This window comes from Cyprinus carpio, chromosome B15 (genome assembly GCF_018340385.1).
Source record: "Cyprinus carpio isolate SPL01 chromosome B15, ASM1834038v1, whole genome shotgun sequence".
In the NCBI taxonomy this organism is placed as follows: domain Eukaryota; kingdom Metazoa; phylum Chordata; class Actinopteri; order Cypriniformes; family Cyprinidae; genus Cyprinus; species Cyprinus carpio.
This window is the reverse complement of record NC_056611.1, coordinates 18158585-18181698: the sequence shown is the minus strand read 5'-3', so window position 1 is coordinate 18181698 and position 23114 is coordinate 18158585. Positions and strand designations below refer to the sequence as shown.

At 35.2% G+C, this 23114-nt stretch overlaps 1 protein-coding gene and 1 pseudogene across 1 annotated transcript in view; one reads left to right on the top strand and one right to left on the bottom strand.

Moving 5' to 3' along the window:
- Window positions 1-18121, bottom strand: part of LOC109103305 — a 140112-nt pseudogene extending 121991 nt beyond the window's left edge.
- Window positions 18122-20158: 2037 nt separating this feature from the next.
- The window catches only part of dph1 (diphthamide biosynthesis 1), an 89426-nt gene continuing 86470 nt past the window's right edge, over window positions 20159-23114 (top strand). Inside the window, exon 1 of the mRNA XM_042739596.1 lies at window positions 20159-20265. Coding sequence (XP_042595530.1) covers window positions 20214-20265 — 52 coding nt within the window. The 5' untranslated portion in view covers window positions 20159-20213. The remainder of the gene's footprint in view (window positions 20266-23114) is intronic.

Below are 23114 nucleotides of genomic sequence, written 5' to 3'. Positions count from 1 at the left end.
CGGGTAAGAAATTATACATTTATTTCACCTCTAAAAATGACTCATAGCAATCTAATGCAGTTACATTGATTTAGTCATATTATATATGTATATTAAAGATAATAATTTAATAGTAATAGATCATGTTAAACTATTTGAGCATTACTAGTATTCATAAGAAATGTTTCTTTTTTATTTGGTCCTAAAAGAAACTAAAACTCAAACAAATGTTAAAAAGATATATTAGGATGGTTTAGAACACAAACTAATGATGAATTCATTTTAATCTATCTATCTTTCTATCTAAATTTATCTATATAAAATTCAATGAATAAATCATATCAATCAGCTACACTGCAACAGATATAAAGAGTTTTTTAGATAATATTTCTGTATTGTTTTTTTGTTGTTGTTGTTTTGACTGCATTCATAGACTTTTTTTCACCTTTTTTCACAAGTTAGCAATATGTGACAAAATATGTATCTTGAATGGAAGTATATTTTCTCTCACTGAACTAACAATCTAGAAAACATTATGCAGTGTTGCTTATCAATTAAGTTTAGATATGTAGATGTTTTAGCAGGAAAACGTGTCAAAATATACTAATTTAGAGCTTATTAAGAAGTCATTTTTTCCAGTGAGGTTAATAAATAAATCTGTATGAATTCAGTTAATTTGGATGTTACCACATGAAGTGCATTTTAGGTGACAAAAATTTTTTTTTTTTTTTTTGCTGTATATTAAGGCAGCAGTTGCAGTCATAGACACCATGTGCAGAGTTCTGGACCCATTTGTCCAGTCAAACTCAACAGAGACATGGTCCTCAAAGCACCGTACCGATGCTATCTTTGCATCAGGGGTCCATGAAGACATCCAGCTAATGACAGCAGATTTCAGGATGTAGGAACAGCCCTTCACTGGAGCCATAGAGAGCCTGTTAGTCATGGATAATGAATGATACTACTCTTTCAGGGTTGGGGCTTTTGTCTCATTACTTCTGAAGGCATAAAGGACTCCAGTAGTATTGACACTACCATAAAGACTTTAGGCCTGATGGGCCATACTGTCCATCTGCTATTATCCCAGTCCTGAGCTGGGTATAGAGGCATCAATGTTGGGATTAATGGGCAGTTAGATTGATGTGTATGTATGTTGTTGATTAATGCATCAATCGCATCTCTCTGCTCCCTTTTTATTCTGTTTCAGGCCATTTATCATTTTGAATTGCAATGTGTTTACTTGGCGATTGTCTTGTGTTTCTTGGTGGAGACATGCTGGCAATCATTTATGAAGATAACACAGAGTTTCTGACACACCTTCAGGCATGTTCAGACAATAATTAGCTATCCAAAGTGACAGATGTTTTCCGCCACCATGCGTTTTTGGACAGTTTGACATAAACCTTAGTGACACTTAAGTGTGTGTAACTGCATAGTACACATTATTTTACTCAAAGGAGAAGATGACCTTTCTCATGAGTGGCAGTTGTCTGTGTGAAATCTAAGGCACTAAAAAGTGGAGGGAACAATTGGTGAAAGAGGGAGCGCACGTGCTGGTTGTGATTAGGCTAAGCTCATGAATATTAATTAGGCTATGCTCAAATATTTTAACATGATAAAAAATAATCTTTGCAATGTATTCATCAGGGGAACAGGTCTTAGGAAAATATTTTCACATTTTCAAGTCAAAAACGTAGATGTGAACACTGTATAATGTTATATAATTTTAATATTTTAATATTAGGTTACTTTCATGTAAATAGACAGATATCAAAATATTCATCAGTTTAGATGAAAATGTAAAATGATTTGTTTTGTGATTTCACAAGAAGAAAGAGAAAAATACAAATAGAATACAAAATAGAGGGTTTATCTCGTGAATATGAATTATGTTATGCTTAAATAATTTACCATGATCCTTTACTGTTTTGGTAAATAATCTACACACATAAATAAGTTTTTTTTTCTTTTTTTTTCTTTTTTTTCCTTGCCATCTATGCCATCTATCCTTTAAGAAACGTTATCATCCATAGAACTTTCTTATAACACAAAGGGTTCTTCGGATTATTAAAATGTTCTTCTTTTAAGAGTTGATCACCGAAAGGTTCTTTGGCGCTGCTGTGAAAACCCCATTTTGGGGTGTAAGTAATGCATTTATCAGGAGAACAGGTATGTAGTTTAATGCTTCCAGGTTAAAACAAATATGAAGAATGCATTATTTTATTTTTTATATTATATTTTTATACAAAATGTATAGACAAACAGATATTGCAATAATAATTAAATATAAAGTAACTTAGAACTCACTTTAAGTTCTAACCCATTTTAATAGAACTTTCTGACACATTTGTTTAGATTTTGTCTTCTGATTTCACCATAACAAATAGAGTAATGGAAAAAAGAGTAAAGTGTGTGTCTGAGAATCTACTAGAAATAACATTGCTGTTGTCAGTTTCAGACACTGTATACAATTTTAAGACAGCCTTACCCATCACTCAGCAAAACATAAAAAATAAGATGTTCCAGCAGCGTCACCTCTTTTTTTGAACAGACACTAATGAAGTGACAATTGAAGATGCTTCTTCTGTATTAGATACATCCCTGCTGTGAGCTTTTTCGTAGAGCTATATTCATGCCCGATGTCTCCCAAAAGCGTGCAACACACATTCTGAAAAGTTAAGCTAAACGATTTATCTTGCCCCCTAGTGGCTGGCTGCAGTATAGGTCATAAACCCCGCCCTCTCCATCTAATTCAATAGGATGTGAGCCAAACTAAAAAATCTAATTACACTTCAAAATAATTACTTTTCCCAAAGATGCTTTCTGTCATTTTAAGTTGTTCTTATCATGCTGGTGTATTTTCAAGTGTTCATTTGGTTTTTAGTTATGATGCTATAAAAAGTGGGCGTGGCATCATACTTGTGTTTGGGTCTGCAAGAGTTTGGGTGGGACTTTGATACTACAGCTCCATCTCACAATTACTACAGCACAGACTCTGGCTCCGAATGATGTTTTCAGCACAAGATGACAGCAGACACTTTTCTGACTTTTTGGCTTTTGGCTTTGGAAGGAAGTTGAGATGCGTCATTCCATCTTTTTAATAGTCCATGGTCCCCACCGTGACGTCTACAGGGATCATTCTCAGGCAAAAGTTAACTTCACAAATGTATGCGTAACCTTAAAACAGGCTAATGAGCAAAGGCTAAAGGGAGATTTTCACAAACAAGGCTTTCTAAAGCTCACTGTCACAGTGTGACATTTTCGAAACAATTTAAATTTTAATGCTATGGCGTCTCTTGAAGTCTTTGAAAGCCTGTTTATGTAGGCAGCTGGATGAAACCCAATAAAAACTGCCAAAAACAGCCGTTAATGGATATTGAATGAGGTTGAGCTGCATTTGATGGAGAAGGTTAAAGCATTTGTTTACGTTAAACGCTCACACCTGTCCAAGTGGTGGCTTCTCAGAGCAGCAGCAGTCTGCGGTGTCTGCTTTATGATTCTGGCATGTTCTGCAGAAGAAGGGGTCTGTGGACGGACTCGTACCAGCGCAGCCGCACACACGCAGCTAATGAACCTGCTTCAGCACAGCTGCGTCTGCATAATGCCAGCAGCCTTGCCAATCAGCAAGACAATTGCGGCAGAGTTGTGAGACTTCATGATTGGACCACAGTCTTCTGCTGGGTTTTTGTCTTGGTTGTTATTGTGTTTGCTGTTAGTTTGTGCTGGTATTTAGAAAAGAGTGATATGGGACATGGGGAATTTTAGGGGTTGTGTGAGTTTATTAGCATAACAATATTAGTAGGGTTTGAACAATATCCTAGAAAACCATAAGCATTTTAAATGTAAATCACTTGTAATTCACTTGAAGGATGATAAACCTTACAGAAATACTATGCCATGCAAGAAAGCTAGTCAAACTGTTCAAGTTATGTTTTGGAACATGGTAAACCAGCCCCTGATAGCACACGTACATCACGGAGATGTCTATTTGACATCTGCATTTCCATCTGCAAGACGTATTTGCTCAGAGTGTTGGCTCATCTGCAGAGTGTTTGCTCATCTGCAATATATCTATAGGACATTTCCTATCTGATATCAAATGGAAGATGTTTTATAATTAAAGATGTTTAAGAGGGTTTACTCACCCTCATGTTGTTCCAAACCTGTAAGAACTTCGTTCATTTTCGGAACACAAATTAAGATATTTTTGATGGAATCCAAGAGCTCTCTGACCCTCCATAGGCAGCAAGGATATTACCACGATTAAGGCACAGAAACATAGCTAGCATCTGTAAAATAGTCCATGTGACATCAGGGGTTCAAACGTTACTTTACCTACAAGAATACTTTTTGACAGACATCATTAACAGACATCTTGCAGATATGCATGCACTGTTTGGGAGGTTAGCCTGTCAGAATGACTTTAGCCTGTTTGGTTAGCTGATCAACCAGCTTCAACTACAAAACCAGCTAGCATTGTAAACTGGTTTTAGCTACACAGCTAACAAGGAACATTGTTACATCTTTGGCCAGCGTTCTTGCAAAAGTTATGAACTAACCATTTTCTAGTAATGTAATGTTTGTTCAGAGTTATCTGGTCTTTACTAATGTTCTCAAAATGTTAGCAGAACGTTATTTACTTAGGCTATACTGTACATTGTTCATGAAATGTTTTTTTTTTTTTATATATATATAGATATTCATCAACATTTCTCTTTTAAATCTTACTACTTAATACAACAAATTGTAAAGATAACTTTTCAAAATAACACTCCCATAATGTTTGCATGTTCCTTTAATGTTCGTATAACCAAGATAAATCTGGGCATTTTAAACATTCAGAGAGCTGTTATTGTTCATGGAGCATTTTATTTCTGAAACATTTTAGTTGGACATTTTTTTAAATGTTACTACTTGTTTCAGAACATTCAGAGAGCATTCAAAAGTAACATTCTCATAATATTTGCAAAGTTCAAAAATGGAATGTTAACCAAAAATGTTTTTAAAATGTTTTTTGTTTTTTTTGAACATTCAGAGAACTTTTTTTTTTTACATGTTATTTCGTTTTTATTTTTTACTTTTTTTGCAGTGTAGTAAGAGAATCAACATTTCCTTATAATGTCACAGCTTTAATTTAACACTACTTCCTGTGACCACCAGCACCATGCTAAATGTAAACTGAAGCTAATGTTGAAAAATAAAGGAAAAGATTCATTCAACTGTAAAGGCCTTGTTGCATCTTGGTTCCATTTGTGTGTAAAAGCTTAAACGGCCCCTTTCTATGACCCTAACTTGTTGTGAATAATGTATAGTTTAGTTTCAGAGTAAGCACAAGGTAGTTCTTCTTTTACTAAAGCGCTGTACACTTCTTTTGAATGCCAACGGCAGAGAGCAATAGAAGGGAAGCTTAAATAATGAAACTGTTACGGAGAAAAATGTGACCTGGAAAGGACTGGAGGATATAAAACACAGCTTTTCTTCTCTGGAGGAAAACAAATATGCTCAATTCATTGAAGTACAGCTTTATGTTGTGAAGTACTGCTTTATGTTGTGTGCTTACAGTTGACTTGGCAGCCATCTTGAAAACTATTATACACACTCATACATATTTATATATATATACAGTATACACACATACAAAGATTAGGCTGGTAAATCCTGCATGATTTTGACCACACTGACAGTAAATATAGCCTTAACTGCCCCTCTGTCCTTCCTTAATCAGCCTCTGCATACTGTAATCAGAACTTCCCCTCCACTTCTTTCCACTGATTTTTCCAGCAGTTTGCCTTTGAATCTCCATTGATGGAAGATCCTCCAGTGAATCTCATCATTTCTTTGTGCAGTGAGCTTTTAAAGAAGGCTCTCAAAGACTTGAATTAAGCAAAGTAAAATGCAAATATAATCAAAGTGACTGAAATCAAGTTCCAGCTCCCTTGGTAACGTGAGGTCTTGATGTTTAGCCCAAAGATGGGCACAAAGGCATCAGTGAATGCGACCTTCCGATTGGCCGACAGAGGTTGGTTGCTGGGCTTCTCAGAAAACCTCCTGATCTATCATGGGAGAGTAGCCGTGATAAAGAAAACCAGTTCCCTCCATTAATATCCTGAAATAAGCTAATGCCTATCCTTGCAGCTGCAGCCTATACCTCATTTTCATTTCTCTCTCCATTAAACTTACATTTTACATACATTTTCCTTGTCTCTTCTAAAAATATGTTAATCCGCTACAAAATATGCATCTCTGTGGCATATCTCTTTTGTTGCAATGTTTTTCTTTCATTGCATTACAATAATCTTTTTCTCTTGCTCTGGTTAGGCGGTTTGGGGAGTATGTGGTTTAAATGAAGAGACACAGATGGGGGATGAAACAGGGTTTATTGCGGCCTAAAACACAACATTCATAGGGGAATACAGAAGTGTAAATGAGCTGCTTGGCACAAAGCGTTCACTTGCTCTTCTGTTGTTTGTACCAGATGAATTACTGACATGGCTGTGCTACAAGAGACAAGGGCAAATCTGCTAAACCAACGGCTCTCCCAGAGGTTGTCTTGACACTAAAAGCTTCAATCACACTTCCTGAAATAGAACATAAAGACTTTTGGAGTCATGAAAGATAATAAAAAGCTTCACTACTGGACAAATCAATTACAGCTGCAATCTAGGTCATGTCTTTTTATAATATTGAATGACTAAATGTAAATTGAAAATCAAGTAAAATCTCTAAAGTCTAATCTCTAAATGAAATGAAATGAAATGAAATTAAATTAAATTAAATAGTTTATGCACATAAAATTATTAAAATAATATATACAATTATTATTATTATTATTATTAATAAAGTAAATATTTTTTTTACATTGATTTGGACTTTTTTAAAGAAAATATGTTGTTGATTCCATAATGCACAATGCTAGCGTGTTGTGTGTGGTTGCCAGGGTGTTATGAAAAAAATAATAAATTGTGCATTTCTATGTGGATGGCAATTAAGGTGGGCTGCAGGTAGCACTGGGCGGTTTGCATTCCCAAAGCACTGTGTGCATTGAATGTGTCACTGTTCTAGCAACTACAGCAGTCTCACTAAAGCAGAGTGGCCTCCTGTGTTAATAAGAAAGCTGATTTCATGTCTGTATATCATTTTCAATCTACTCCATATCCAGGGAAAGAAACACTGTGCGTATATGTGTTTCATTTTAATGGCTTTTTGTTCCAAGAACAATGCAGTTTAAGAAGAAAAGATGAGAGATGTGGGCTTTCATCATAGAAGCTGACATTGCTGTATCTTTTATTAAAAGCTAATAGATGTTTTGAAAGTCCACAAAGATACAGAGATATAGAGATAAAGAGAATTGGATACATGATATTGGATATGCAGAACAAAGCACACAGACCGATGAAATTGCAATAACCTGAAAACTGGTCAAGGTCCAAATGTAAAAATGAATTTCTGCTGTCTATAAATCCAACAGGTCTGTTCGCTCTTGCCCTACAGCAGTGTGTGTTTTAGGAGTTAAGAGCATGGCTGAAAATATAATTGTAGTCATCAGTTGTATTTTGAGTCCATAGTAAATCAAACCATTGTTTTTTTTAACTGTATGCAGAAATATCTCTTCACACTGTTGTTGAGAGGCTAATTCAGAAGCAGACCTTGACATCATGCACACTTATTCAAGCCAGGGTTGTGCATTTAGAATTTAATTAAGAATGTCTTTTAAATTAGCAACGATGCCAAATAGGATGCAGAAATAAATACAAATTAAAATATTAACTAGAAAATAGTTTTGAAACAGAACACTGCAACTGTGTGTGTAAAGGGCACTAAGGTTTCCAGGGGGTTTGGTTTTGAGTGACAATATTTACCAAGCTCGGTATGTGATTTGGGAGATTTGATCTGTGGTTTATTTGCACAGGAAGCAGTTTAACATTTCATGACCTGCAATAATGTCAAAACGGTAACGTATGAGACACACAAGCGTACAGAGCCATGTGAAGACAATCATGGAGTGGATGTTTGCAGCAGTACCTTTGTTGAAGTAAATATATTAGTGTTTCTGTCTTTTATGTTGCAAAGTGTATCGAGCCCTTGTAAAAACCTGTGATAACGTTGTATAGTTACCCAAAGGAAATTTTATTTCTCAGAGATTGTTATTTTAGAGGACTTGGAATCTAACAGAGAACTTAGTCGCAGATGTTTCGCCAAAAATTCATTTTGACACAACTGTTGACATACAGTAAGAATACAGAGCTATAAAAGAGAATGTGGATTATATAGCCTAGCTCCAGTTATGGTTTTGGAAGAATTTGATTAGAATTATTTGAGTTCTTATTAAAATACATGATGTTTTATAGTAGATTTGAATCTTAGGAGTATCCAAACTTCAATATTGTCATAAGTTGCCGATTTTGTTTGGACTCTTATGTTGTCTTGTTGTCTCTTGAGTTTCCTGCATGTGCCAGTTTGTAGTCATTTTGTAGTTTATTTTCTGATTGGTTTCCATTGACTGTGTCTCCAGGTGTCCCTTGTTATCCCTTGTGTATTTAAGCTCTGGTTCCCCATGTTTAAAGGTTTGTGTGTTTTGAGTTCCTGTTCCTATTCCTATTTTTCCCTGATTTTCTGTTCTTTCTAATTTATCATTAAGGTAACTGCTTTTAGACCTTGCCTATCATCACAGATATGTTGTTTAAATCTAAACTTCTAGAAAAGTGGTCCTTTATGACTTGAAGGTCTCCATATCTCCAAAACAAAATCCAAAGAACTCCCATCCCCCAATTTGCAGAATCTCTGATGAAAATGATGAAAATTGATTCTTTTAAAGCTTTTCTAATGGGTGGCCATTTGGGGAGAAATGGGGAGCATACATGTATATATTTCATCCACAGTTCATTCACTCTCAGAAAAAAAATTACAAAAAGCTGTCACTTGGGCAGTACCTTTACAAAAGGTACATCTTTGTACCTCAATGGTCCATTTTGGCCCCTTGATGGTACATCAGCACCTAAAGTGTACATATTAGTACCTAAAAGGTACAAAAGTGTACTTTCTGAAAAAGGTACAACCCCAGTGACAGCTTTTGTACCTTTTATTGTGTTTCTAGGAGTTTCAAAACTGCATGTTCTTCAATAAAATAATTGAAATTTCTTTATTTTTAAGTAATAAAAAAATAAATTTCTTTATTTTTAAATGTTTTAATTGAGTTGCTTAATGTTTCACTCTCAGAAACAACTAATATGCACCATTTAGGTACTAATAAAGGGTAGCTCCCCAGTGACAGATTTTGTTTTTTTCTGAATGTGTGGCCCCCTTTAAGTTTTCTGATGCCACCTAGTGAGCCCTGCCCCCCGATTAAAAACCACTGCTCTAGATTTAGATTATTTGGATACAAATTCTCCATTTGATCTCTATTTAATGTAATTTCTGTCTAGAAGTAATTCTAGGCAAAAAAAATTAAAATAGATCCATTTTTTAATGGATCTCACTTTTGCTTTTTCTTTCGTACAGCTATTTTTCTTGGTGTATAAGGTTAAACATAGATATGACCATATTAGCTTTTAACTGGAGATAAACATGCTCATTCTGCCCCCAGGAGGACTGTGTGCCAGACACCCCACTGTAGAGTTATTGATAGAATATCTTGGAGGGATTGCTGATCTTTGAATTGGCTTCAATCATACAATAAAGATCCTGCAGGCAAGAGAAGGCCTTATACCATAGAGGAATTGTCTCTTATTTGGTGCTTTTTCTCAGCGCCTCAATCTCTCATTCAATCTGAGTTGAGAGTAAAATGTGAAAAGATGCCCAGCAATGACAGAGATTTCTTCTATGGCCTCAATCCAAGATGATGATCGGGTTTGCCTTAACATAAAGAAAGTGACTATTATCCCATTCACATCTCCAGTTTCTATATTATGTCCCATTACTAGATCATAGAAGAAAACGCTGATAGAAGTAGAGACCAAGAAGAGAGGCAGCCAGAGAGAAAAAGTAAAGCAGGAGAACAAGAGGGAGCCTAAAAATGACTGCAAGATTATGGTCAGATCATAGTTTCTGGCTATTATAAGCTACATGCTGAGAGTTTTATAATTAAACAAATCCATAAAGGAGACTTCAATCAGACGCAAAGATTTTACAAAAATGGACTGCTGTGCAGATACTGTTTCCGTAATTTGCATTAAACACAGTGGGAACATAAAACCTACATTATGGACCATGAGAAAATGAACAGATTCTGAAGGTCACATTAAGAGCACAGTTAAGAGAAGGCATAATTTAGGCGTGTAGCTGTGTGTGAGTTTACCCTTGCATATACATTGATATATGCAGTGTACCATATATCTTTGCATGGCTGCTTCAATTCGCACATGCTCTCTCTGGAATTCACGTGTCTCCTCGATGATTATCCAGTTCCTCAGTCAGCACCATCCACATCATGTGATAGCAGTGCAATGTGACAGATGCCAGCCCAAGCCTGCAGAGAGGACAGCATCCCTGTCTAAGCACTCATTGGTCATGGCACTATGGGAATGGAAGCGTCTCTCAGGTGGGTCTGTCAGTGGAGCATTAGAACGCTTGGGACGACTGTCAACACTGTTGCACTGTAATATCCTTTCAGGGCATCATGTACTTTTTTTCTGAAAGGGCACAAGTGGTAATTCTGGCTTACTTACTGCCCTAGGCCATATAAGACATGACCAAAAAACAACTTACCTGTATAGTTGGTTTAAAAAGAAAAAACAAACGTAAAAACAGTTTACAATTTAAAATAATTTTTTTCTGTTTTTAATAAATATATATATATATATATATATATGGTAATGGCAAAACTGTATTTGTCCTCAGTGTCACAAGATCCTTCAGAAATCATGTTTGTGGAAACAAAATTAGATTTTTTTAAGGACTATTTAATGAATACAAATTTCTAAAAAAGTTTTTATTGAAGATAGAAATCTTTTAAACAGTCTCGCTGTCACTTTTGATCAGTTTGAATTGTCAATGGCCAATAAAATTATTAATTTCTTAATTTTAAAATTGATTAATAATTTAAAGGGTTAGTTCACCCAAAATTGAAAATTAGCAACGGTCAAAAAGTTTCCTTAATTTAGCAAAGGAAAACCTCATAAAGTCTCCTCTTGACTTATATCGAAATCCTCCTACAATTTTCTTTACAAATCCTCATTTTGTGCTTCTAATTCATGACCAGCTTTTTGTTTTGCTTTCTCGTCCACATTTTCTTCTCACCGGCACGAGCATACATATCTATGTTGAACAAAAACACCCACCTACTACTATTCTAAAGCTTAGAAGAGCCAGGATAATTTTTAGTATAACTTCGATTGGATTTGTCTGGAAGAAAGTCATATACAGTACACCTAGGATGCTTTGAGGGTAAGTAAAACATGGGCTAATTTAAATTTATTTATTTTTCTTTTTTATCTCACCGACTGCAAACTTTTAAACTGTAGAGTACCCTGTATTTTGGGTTTATATACCATATTGTAGGCCTACTATAGTTGCATTAAAAATTATATAAATGTAATTTTTATGCAACATTAAGCCATTCTACTTTGAATTAACTTTTTTTTATTAAATAAATCCAAAAAAATATCTGATGGTACGTGGCTTAATTGAAAAAAGATACATTTTTTTCCACTTCCCTTTCTTTCTACTCTACTCATCTCCTAACATCAACGGACCTTACGTTGACATTGACCTTTCCACCGCAATTAGCCACTTAATCAGAAATTAATTATTAATAATAACAAAACCAACAGGGCTTAGGGTTGTTTGTCTCTCTTACCTCATTATCATCCACTAATGACCAAGCCAGCATCTCATTTCCACTCCAAAGACAGAGCAGAGATATTTGTGCTGAGATTTCAGGTGTTGGTAAAGGGCATTTAGAGATGCCACATGCTACACTAGAGACTTCCTCCCTTCTGGACACCACAGCAGCCAGGAAATGTGTATTTAATTATAGTTTGTGTACGAATTATGAGTTAATGAGATCATTGTTGCAAGATGAACTGTCAGCTACAAGCATCCGGATTGCAAACTCGTTCCATCTTAACCATTACAATGTACTGCCATCAATCTAATACCAGTGGAATTCAGCCTTATGGAGCAGAAAAACAAAACACTGGGTTCATTTGTTTATGTGGAAACAAACCAAGCATATAATATATGAATAAAACATCCATCCTTGTCCAAACCCAATGCATCCTGTGCTCGGTTTGAACAGGTCAACAGGTGCATGAAGATGAGGACATAAGTAGAGAATGTCTCTCATTAAAATACCACTTCCTGTGCTACTAATTACTTATAATTACAGAAAGCTGGAATGATAAGAATTTATCTCCCTTGGGACAGGGTAGGATGACAGGCGATGGCGCTTGCTGGCCTCTATGCTCATCCTTTTGTCATTCAGTGAGTGTCCTTCAGGAAATGAGCTGTTTGGCATGCAGAGATGTCTGAGGCATGTTTCATAACTGTGTGGTAATTGAAGTCCAGTCATGTGATCAGAGCCAGTGTATTACTACTTAAAACTACTGAATTACACTGGGCTCAAAAAAAGTTTTTTACTTAAAGGGATAGTTCACCCAAACATGAAAATTCTGTCATTAATTACTCACTCTGGAACTGGAACAAAAATCAAGAATTTTTTATTAGATCCAAGAGCTTTCTGATGCTGCATAGACAGCAGTGCAACTACCAAGTTCAAGGCCAAGAAACGTAGTAAGGACATCCTTAAAATAGTCCTTGTGACAACAGTGGTTAAACTGTAATTTTATGAAGCTACGAGAATACTTTTTGTATTTTCTCCACCGTCTATGGAGGGTCAGAAACTTGGGTGAACTATCCCTTTAAGATGACTTCATGAAATGTAAGTTTGATCAAAGCAAGTTTGACCCCACCAACCCCCCCCCCCCCACAGCAAAAAAACAAAAAACAAATAATATATATAAAATATATACATATATTTTTAAATAAATAAATCATAATAATTTTAAATATCATAAATGCGAGACCTAGTCCGCATGCAGGGTTTTACGCGAGGCATGAACATAGCACCTGTTTCAGTATCCAATATGTGGATGATGGTTTATATCAGATCATTAGATGACGCAACTGACCAATCAGAATCAAGTATTCCAGAAGGTCATATAATAGTCAACAGTGCCTGTCCACTGTTTCAGCAACCTTGGTTCTGTAAGTACTTTTCCCATTTAATTTTGCTATAGGAGTTTTAATAAAGTCTTACTTATAAGTTATAAACCACAAGGTGAATCAAAACATTACTAAATTCAGTTTGAAGCAAAAAAAGTCACTTGCAGTGCTTCATAGGAGTAGGTAGGCGCTAAAGTGTTCTTGTCGCAATTCTCTGATTGGTCAAGATTTTACTACATAATCATTTGCAATGTAGTTTTTACACCAGGAATTCAGCTGTTAAACATGATTGTTTAAAAATAATTTGAAATCATGCATCTTCAATGAAAGAATATAACTTCAATTAACAAAAATGTAGCTCACAGTAGATCTGCCTTTAAAGGTTTAGAAGTTATTGTTAAAAATCAATTCCCCTATGGAGAAAATTAATGGGCTTTTTACTTCTAGAACCCAACTGTCACTGTTAAAACATTATACATTATAACATTATACATAAACATTATAACATTGTATATGAGAAAATGATGCTGAAGGCTAATTGTGGTATGACTTTTTTAATGTTAAAAATATTCATTCCTATTCTATTATGTTGTAAATTGATAGTTATAAGTAAGCTATTACAAACCAGCAGTGTGCATTTTGGCAGAACAAAGGTGAGTCTTTCAGAAACTTGTTTGAAAATAGTCATTATGTTTGATGCTGTAAATTACACTATCAGGGTTTTTTTTTTTTTTTTTACAAATAATAAGGGGTATCCTGTAGCCCAAATAACAGTACTAAGCAAGTGCACCCTGGAAAGGTTGTCTCTAGTTACTCTGTATTTCAGTCTGAGGGTGTTTGTGGTGATGAGTGAAAGTCTCAGAAATGGGGAATATGAGCAGCTGTGCAGGAGAGTGGTGTCAGGCCACAGGTGTTCCCTCTTTTGCTTACCAACTGCCGCTTTCCCATCCATCTGCCCATAACAACGCTGTCTAGGATACGTCTGAATTCCTAGTTTCTCCACTCACAGCTGTGTAATCATAACTAATCCACAAAAGAGTTATTCCTCTCATTTCATTGCAGAGGTTTTGCAGGGAAAATTTTTCTGGTTCAATTGCAGGTGTGGGTTGTGCCTGATTTTTTGAGCAGAAACAAACTGGTTCCACTCGAGCACAGAATATATTTGTCACCGGATGTAGATTTCCGGACCTGACAACATTTCAAGGCTGAATTTTAAAACGAGGCCATTCCCTATACTGATAACTCAGCACAACAAACCAATTATGATCTGAAGCACTGCTTTCAGATAAGCATCTGAAATCTGAATATACCATGTCGCATCATATATACATGTTTCAATTTAAATGCCTGTCAGAAATTGTGAAGTGCAAGCAGAAGATAGTTCAGGGACAGAGAAATAGGAGGCAGTCTAAGAGATGGGCAGGATAAGTGTGGTTGCCCTTTTTTTTTCTTAAAACAGCCGAGACCAAAACATGCCTGTGTGTGTTTAAGTGAGTTTGGGGGGAAATTGAGGAAGAAATTTCAGGAAATTGGACCTTTTACTAGCAGAAACAGCACAGCCCTGCTGAGACTCGCACACAGGGCACTACTGCAAAACCAGATAGCCCAGATGTTTCTGGAAAATGTCATACTAGTGCACAGCATCTGATATATTCAGTATCTTCTCACTCTTCTCTATTTATGCATGATAGAGGCACAAGAGAAAGCTGCAGAATTTTTCATAATTTCTGATGCACTCTGAAGTGAAAGGCCAATTAATACCCAACAGAGCAAAGAAACCTTATTAGCCTAAAAGCAACTCATCTGACTTTTAAAAACAACATTTCTTCATAATTATAAAAAAAAAAAAAAAAAATAAGCGAATAAAAAAAAAAAACGTTATTCCATTAGATGGCCTTATAATTTGTGGTGCTATATTGACAGCTGTTGGCAAATGTAGATCCATTTTGTTGATGCCAATTTGAAGCTCTTATTTATTGGGGAGACTGAGGGTGAAATTAGAAATGAGGTTGTTGTGTAAAAATATAAAAATGTTATTGTGTGTTTGTGTATGTGTGTGCATACTACTGTTCAAAAGTTGGGAGTCAGTAAGATTTTTAAGAAGTAAGAACAAAGAAATCAATTTCCATTTTTTCAGATATTCAATATTTTCAATACTCATTTATTCAGCAAGAATTGAGGCTGAATTTCTATTTTTATTATTCTTTTTTATTTTATAAATGTATTTGTTTGGCACCCTTTTGAGTGTATAATGTTACAAAAAATAATAACATAATAAAATAAAATATAAAAGTAATATACTGTATATATATATATATATATATATATATATATATATATATATATATATATATATATGTCTTCAACATTGAAAACAAGTTGTTTTTGAGCAGCAAATCACAATAAAAGAAGGATTTATGAAGGATCATATGAAGGATCAGTAATATTTCACAATATTACTGTTTTCATGGTGTTTTCGATCAAGCAAATGCATCTTTGATGAGCATATGAAATTTTACTGACCCCAGACTTTTGAATGGTAGTTTGTATATATAATATTCATAAAACTTTTCATCTGCAGTTACAACTCTACTATAATAAAAGAAACAAATACAGTGTGTCCCAAAATATGTGGGATTAAATATCTCCAGAAAGATACTGCAAAACCACACTGTAGTGGTGTACTTTGAGGTAAATGAAAATCAGATCTAAATCACTTCAAAACCAAGCCACTGTTCTCATATCTGCACCACAGGCTCCTCACAGGCATTCATAAGGGGTCTTTAGTGTGCTGTGAGAGGCTTGATAGGTGTGTTTTGTTCCTACGCCAAGTCTATTGAAATAACAACTGTCTCTGCATTAAGCTTTGGGCCTCCTCCGAGGAAATTCGGTTTTCCAGACTGACTCACTATATGGTTATGCAGTCAGCAACCTGAGAGCTTGAGCGTCTTTGATAGTGCCATGCAAAAGGTCTAGAGATGATTAAATGTGCAGTAAATGGGGCAAAGGAAATGTCCTAGTAAACACTTGGCAGTAAGATCATATTTATGATCTGTTTAACCACGTATGATTTGATCTAGTGCAGTGGCTGTCAATTCTGATCCTGGCACTGCACATTTTAGATGTCTCCCATGTCTGACACACCCTGTTCAGGTCCTGGAGCCTTTAGTAATGAGCTGATGGTGTGTTAAATAAGGTTCAACTGGTACTCCAGGACCAGGACTGACAACCATTGATATAGTGAAAACAAACTGACAAGTCTTTGCAATAATCTGCAGGTCATTCATGCCTCCCACTGACAGATTCAGCACTAACCAGTTAATCTATTGATTTACCATTACCTCCTTACACTTCATCATTTGATCATAAACATTGTCCATAAATAAATGTGACAGAGTGTCTGAGCCCAACCTGTTTAAGCCACCAAGAGAAATATATTGGAGCCAGGCAGACAGCACAATGCTTTCTGATGAAAAACCGGCCATAAACTGCAGTGCGGCACCCACCACTAGCATCTTAAGAAAATACTTCATGATATGATGATGAATATTTTAAACACATCTGCTTTACGCTGAGCTTACCCGGGGGCAGACACACATGATTCTGGGAAAAAGATCATGGATGAGAGCTGTAACAACTTAACAGCCTGCTACATAAACTTTCAAAACCTACTGCAACAAGCATTTTTGTTTTTATGTATGTATATAAAACCTCTGTCATTTTCCATTTCAAACAGCTTTAAAAAAAATTATATGAAAAAGATCACTTTATAATTATTGCAATAACTGCATCTTTATCTATAATAAAAACAGGAAGAATTTACAAGGAAGAACAGCTCAAATAGAAAAAAATGAATTAAAAAATGTATTTTTAAACATGTATCATTTATTTAAAATCATAAATAAACCTAGCATGCTGTGATTCCACACAAGATGATATTTATTCTCATTTAAAAAACAAAACAAAAAACAAAACAAAAAAAAACTATATTTAAGTATGAATATTCTTTAAATCAAAATTCAACTTATGTCTATTTAAAAGCAGCAGGAATAAAAGTTGTAAATTGCACTTACCTCGATTAAACATGTTGGATATTGTTAATTCTCTGTCTGTCCACTCAGGTTCATTTATTCTTGTATTCCAGACTTCACACTGTCAGTAAGATGCCAGGCGATCTATCAAACGTTGTCTGATTTAATCAGAATACATAAATGTATTTAGCCTACTCCTATAGCTCAGATGAGACTTCTCGCTGAATTTCAATTTGGCTAATTTATTGCAGTGCTGATGTCCATTTCATCCTGTGTGGTCCCGAGCAAATATTTCACTAGATGCAACTGAGAGCAGTCCAAAAGGAGATGAACACATTCTGCAGTATTAATTGTTATCCAGTGAATAGATTAAGCGGGGGCACCTGGTGGTGTAGTTCAGGTCTCAGCGACCCCCACGAAACAAGCAGTATTGTAGTATGTTATCCAGAAAAGCTCTAAAAGCTCTTATTGCCAGTTACTGACGCGTCTGAGAATCGGTTATCCCACTAAAACACAGATTGTTGGGGAAAATCAGCAGATGGTCCTCAGTCCGAGCCGCGGCAACTCTGGTGTCGGTCTCTCGCACACTCTTCAGAGAGACTCTATGCCGAACTATGGGGAGGTGTCCCGCTGCCTCCATACAAAATCTCCAACAATCCACCTTCTTGAAAACATTTCGTCCAGATATCTCGGGTCTAACGGACAAATCACACGTATGAGCGTTACACCCTCACATGTCGTGCGCGGTTAGTGAGTGGCGGAATGGACAGATGATGCGCTACAGCTGAGAGATGCGCGTGCCTGTGATGCCTCTGAGCTGATGGGGCTCTCAATCCACTTATGGACTGTTGTTTTCCCTCTCTCCCTCCCCAAAATAATCTGACACGACCATGTGTTGGTTTAGTGGTTGATATATTTTTGGTGTGAGGAGCTCTCTCTCTCTCTCTCTCTCTCTCTCTCTCTCTCTCTCTCTCTGTGTGTGTGTGTGTGTGTGTGTCTTTTTGTCATGCTTTTCTCCTCTACTGTCTCTAGTATGCTGGCAGACCTTGAATACAACCTTGCTTTGCTGTTTTATACACACACACACACACACACACACACACACACACACACACACATATATATATTAAGCTAAAATGCAGTATTATCCAGTCTGAAGTAAGATTTGTTCTTGAAGGAATGTTTTGTCAAATAAACAAAATGTGTTTCATAATATGTAAATTAACTCAATTTAGGAGGAGGAGCTAGATCAAATTGAAGTAAAAGACTTACAAAGGGGTTGGGAAAAGCATGCTAAAAGGATACCATTTGGACCATTTATTTTTCGAAAAAAAAATAGTTTTTTGTTTTTTTTAAATAACCTAGTAAAATAAATTGTGTGTAAAGACATGCATAGTATCTTTTATCTTTATCAAAGATGAAACATTCAAGTATTATTTTTATTTCTTTATTTTTTTTTCTGGACTCTTTCACCTGCGTGTGTAGTTTACTTGCATCTGAGACACAGGAACACTTCCCTGATTCGTTCAATGTGACTCAAGCTAACACTTCTGTCTCCATTCACAGGCAGATACACACCAGGCGACAGAGCACAGATGGAGATGAGGAGTCATGAAAGACTCTTTATAAATTTGATTAATGAGGAGCCTGCAGGCTGTGAGAATGACAACTGCACCTGATTTTGTTAGATGATATAGATTGCCATTATCCTTATTAAAAAATAAAAAAGCCCTTAATAACTAAAACGTCCTATTTTAGTTTTTGAATATGGCGATGGGATAATGGGGGGATTCCTAACCAGGCTATACACACTAAGAAAAAAGGTACAAAAGCTATCAATAGGGTGGTACTTTTTGAAATGATAGACCTTTGTACCATACAGTATTTACCCCGCCTAAAGGGTACATACTAAAACCTTAAAGGAACATATTATTTAAATAATAATATATATATATATATATAGACCTAAAGTAGGTCTAAATATAGGTATGGTATAGGCTACATATAAATATTGTAATAATTAAAAAAGATTTTGATTTTAGTTTATTAATTTTATAAGTTTACATAATGTTCATATTTTAGATTAGGGAAATAAATGTAAGATTTCAGAACATTTTTTTTTTCCACTAAATTTGCCTTCTGTTTTAAAAGGTATTGAATTGAAAATGTTTCACTTCATGTTTACACGTCTATACTCTCAGGAAAAAAAAGGTGCAAAGCTGTCACTAGACTGGTACCCAAAGGTACAAAACCTAAATGGTACATCTTTGTATCTTATTTACTGCTAAACGGTACATATCAGTAGGCTACCTTAAATGTGCATACTCTATTTAGTACTTTAAAAGTAGGCTATGTATTATTATCTAAAGTAAACTGTACATAACACACTCTTAAAAATAAAGTTGCTTCACGATGCCATAGAAGAACCTTTTTGTCTAAATGGTTCCATAAAGAACCTTTAACATAATAACTTCTGAAGAATCTTTCTGTTTCACAAAAGGTTATTTGTGGCGAAAGATTATAAAAAGGTAAGAAAGAGGTGGTTCTTTAAAGAACCTTTGACTGAATTGTTCTTTGTGGAACCAAAAATGGTTCTTTTATGGCATCGCTGTGAAGAACCTTTTGAAGCACCTTTATTTTAAGAGTGTAGTACCTTTTGAAAGTAAGTGTAAAGCCCCAGTGACAGTTTTGTACTTTTTTTCTGAGAGAAACCTAAAGATAAATATTTTCAGTTAGATTAAATTACTTTTTAAAACTGAACCATGAAACCAAACAAAGAAAGGATAATAACTTCTTAATAAAAAATACTCTCACCAATCATAAAATATTTTTTTTTGATACATATAAATACCTACTATTTTATTTTAGGAAGAATTTGCTTCTTGCGTCCTTGGCATAAAATGTTTGAAAACTTTTTCCTTGCGTCTCAATCATAATCTGTATACATCGCTCATATCGATGCTATCGACACTTGATTTGCTCACATCTCCGTGTTCGATGAGTCATGCCTTGTTCACTCCACGTGCACTTGTTTGAGGAAAGATGGCGGCTCCCGCTAGCGATATTGAAGTGGTGGCTGCGAAAAAACCAAATAGTGAGTATTAACAGTTTGATTTTTTTTATATACTGCATCGTGTTTTTAATATCTGTCAGCTATAAAATCCAGATAGGTTTTTAAAAGAAACATCGCGATAAATATGCAGGCGCTAATTCTGTCTGATGCTGTGTGAAATAAATGGTGCCTTATAAGATGTATTGCTGTCAGTATGTTAGTAACGTACTACAGACGTATTCAGAAATGTTCTTAAGTGATCTAAACTGCAGTATGTGTTACTGCAGTTACATATTAGCACCGGGGCTAGTTGTCACACAGGGACGTTGTGAAAAAGATTAAATATCTGTGACTGTAAGTTTATCAGTAGTTTTGTATTTTGTTTTCTTACACCACTAGCTATTCATTATATAAACTGTAGTCTATGTTGCTCAACAGAGTATAATATACAGTAAATATTTTAAAGATAAAATGCTTGACACATCTGGTCCCCATAGATGTGTAAATGCAATTAATGTGTGTTGATGTGGTCTCTGAATATTAGATACCATGGTTTTTCAAATGGTTATTAACTAATTTCACTCAAAACATTTGATTGAAATCATATGATCATGATTAAATTATGCACAATTGCAAAACTGTTATAGAGTTGTTATACACACACACACACGTATGTACACTGGTTGGCTGTAATGAGAAAATAGTTTCAACTATTGACATCAGTGCTATTTTTGTCTGCAAATTGAAGAGACCTCCTGTGTTTCTTCCTGACCATGAGATGGTACAGCATCACTTGGCTGCAGTAGGCTTGTGATAAATGATTGTTTCGTGTATTCCCATCAATCCTGCTGCTCTCAGATCACACGTCTGTCCTCTTCTTACTGCCACCCTTCTTCCTGTCCTCAGCATTTTTAAACTCACTGCAGATATGTAAGCATTCTTCAATCTGTCTCAACATTGTCTGCAATCTCTTGCTTGCTGTGTTGTCTGGCTGAAAATGGGAATTATTTTAAGAATGATTGTAATATTTGTTGTTTTCTGTCATCTATAGTTTTTCATATGTGTTAATAAAAATGTATACACCCCCATTTATGTTTTTCTTACAGCATTGAACCTTTATTTAAATGGTTCTTATTGGCACAATACTAATAGTTTTTTTTTTTTTGTAAATATATAATTAAATAGATAATAATCCATTACATTTATTCATAAAATCTTTTGCTTAAATATCCCCATTAACTTGGTAGATGAGCTTTGCTTGATTTTTATTTTATTTATTTTTTGTTCAGACAGTGACTTTCTCTTTGTCAGTATCCCTACTTGTAAAACAACCGAATCCCCATTTGTCTCTTGGTGGCCTCCCTCACCAGTCTTCTCCTTGCATAGTCATTTATTTTTTTTAACGTAGCTTGCTCTAAGTAGATTTACAACTGTGCCATACATTTTCTGTTTCTTAATTATTGATTTAGTAGTACTCCCAGAGATACTCAGTAAATTGCAAATATTCCTAATAATCCAACCCCTGCCTTGTCCTTTTCATTTACCTTTTCTTGGAGCTATTTAGAGTGGTGTTTTTTCTTCATCGTGTAAGTTTCTGCCATGTGTTACTGGATCTCTACTAATTGGACCTTGAAGTATTTATATTACCATCAATTGAAAGCCCTTGTCTACATGCATATCCTTTCCTCTTAACAATTAATCTGACTTCTAAAGCCAATAGACTACAATTGGTGTTAATTTGGGTGCATTATAAAACATTAGAGTTTTTTTTTCTTGTTAATCAGTGGAAAAATATACTACTGTGATTCAGTTCTGCCTGTAAAATGTTTTTTTTTTTTATGGGTACTGTATGTACTTATTAGTATTTTAATATTTATATGCTTAATGTTTCTTATGCATTAGCAATGCTGCATTTATTTGATCAAAAATACAGTAATATTACAAAATATTAATGCAATTTAAAATATGTTGAATTTGTATTTGAATATATTTTAGAATGTAGTAAAGAGATAAAAACTGGAGTAATGGCTGCTGAGAATTTTCATAAACATTAAACGTTAAGGGCCGTTAAGGGCCAATTTTACTAACAGCTTCACAACTCACAGTGATGAATTTCCGCTGAAAAGGCGTGGACAGTTATTTTTGCACCTGACTTTACTGAATGTGCATTTGTAGGAGTTTCCCTTTCAGACACAAAAGTTATGGGAGGAAAGTATTGCAAAACATTTTACTAATGTTTGCGCTCATCAAATTACTGGCATTTGCGCCATTATTTAATGCCCAAAAAAGCATGTCTTAAACTATTTTGAGCTGGAAATGGCTGCAATTATTGTTGCTAGGAGGAGGCAGAGAGGATTTTTTTTTTTTCCCACGCGTATTGATTTATTTTCAATAAAGAACACATTATCCGAACATATAGTTTGCTAAATCATGTTATTTTTAAAAATTTGTGTTATTTCGGCTGTGTTCTTTAATTTATGCGTTGTTAGTAAATCACCCGCAGAAATTTCCCCTCCCATCGGCGCTGTTTTGGAATTGCAACCTGGGTAGCAACCATTTCCACCTAGACAGTCAGGTCCAAAAAACTTAATTATTTATTACTTTTAACTGGTAGTGTAGGAATAGCCATTCACTTAACTATAGCCAGAACTTACATTACAGATGGTCTGTCTGTCATAGACTTCAAAGATAAATGGACATCGCTGACAGACTCATTCTGCTGATGACTGACCTCTCAGTTCAGCAGCTGTTCTGACGGTGCACTGATTGATTGTGTGATGATTGATTTTGTATGTGAGAAATGAGTCCATGGGCTTTCCTTGTCTTATTATATACTGTAGACTGTAGCCCAGTCAGTTTCTCATAAAATAAAATTTTTAGTGGAACTTGCT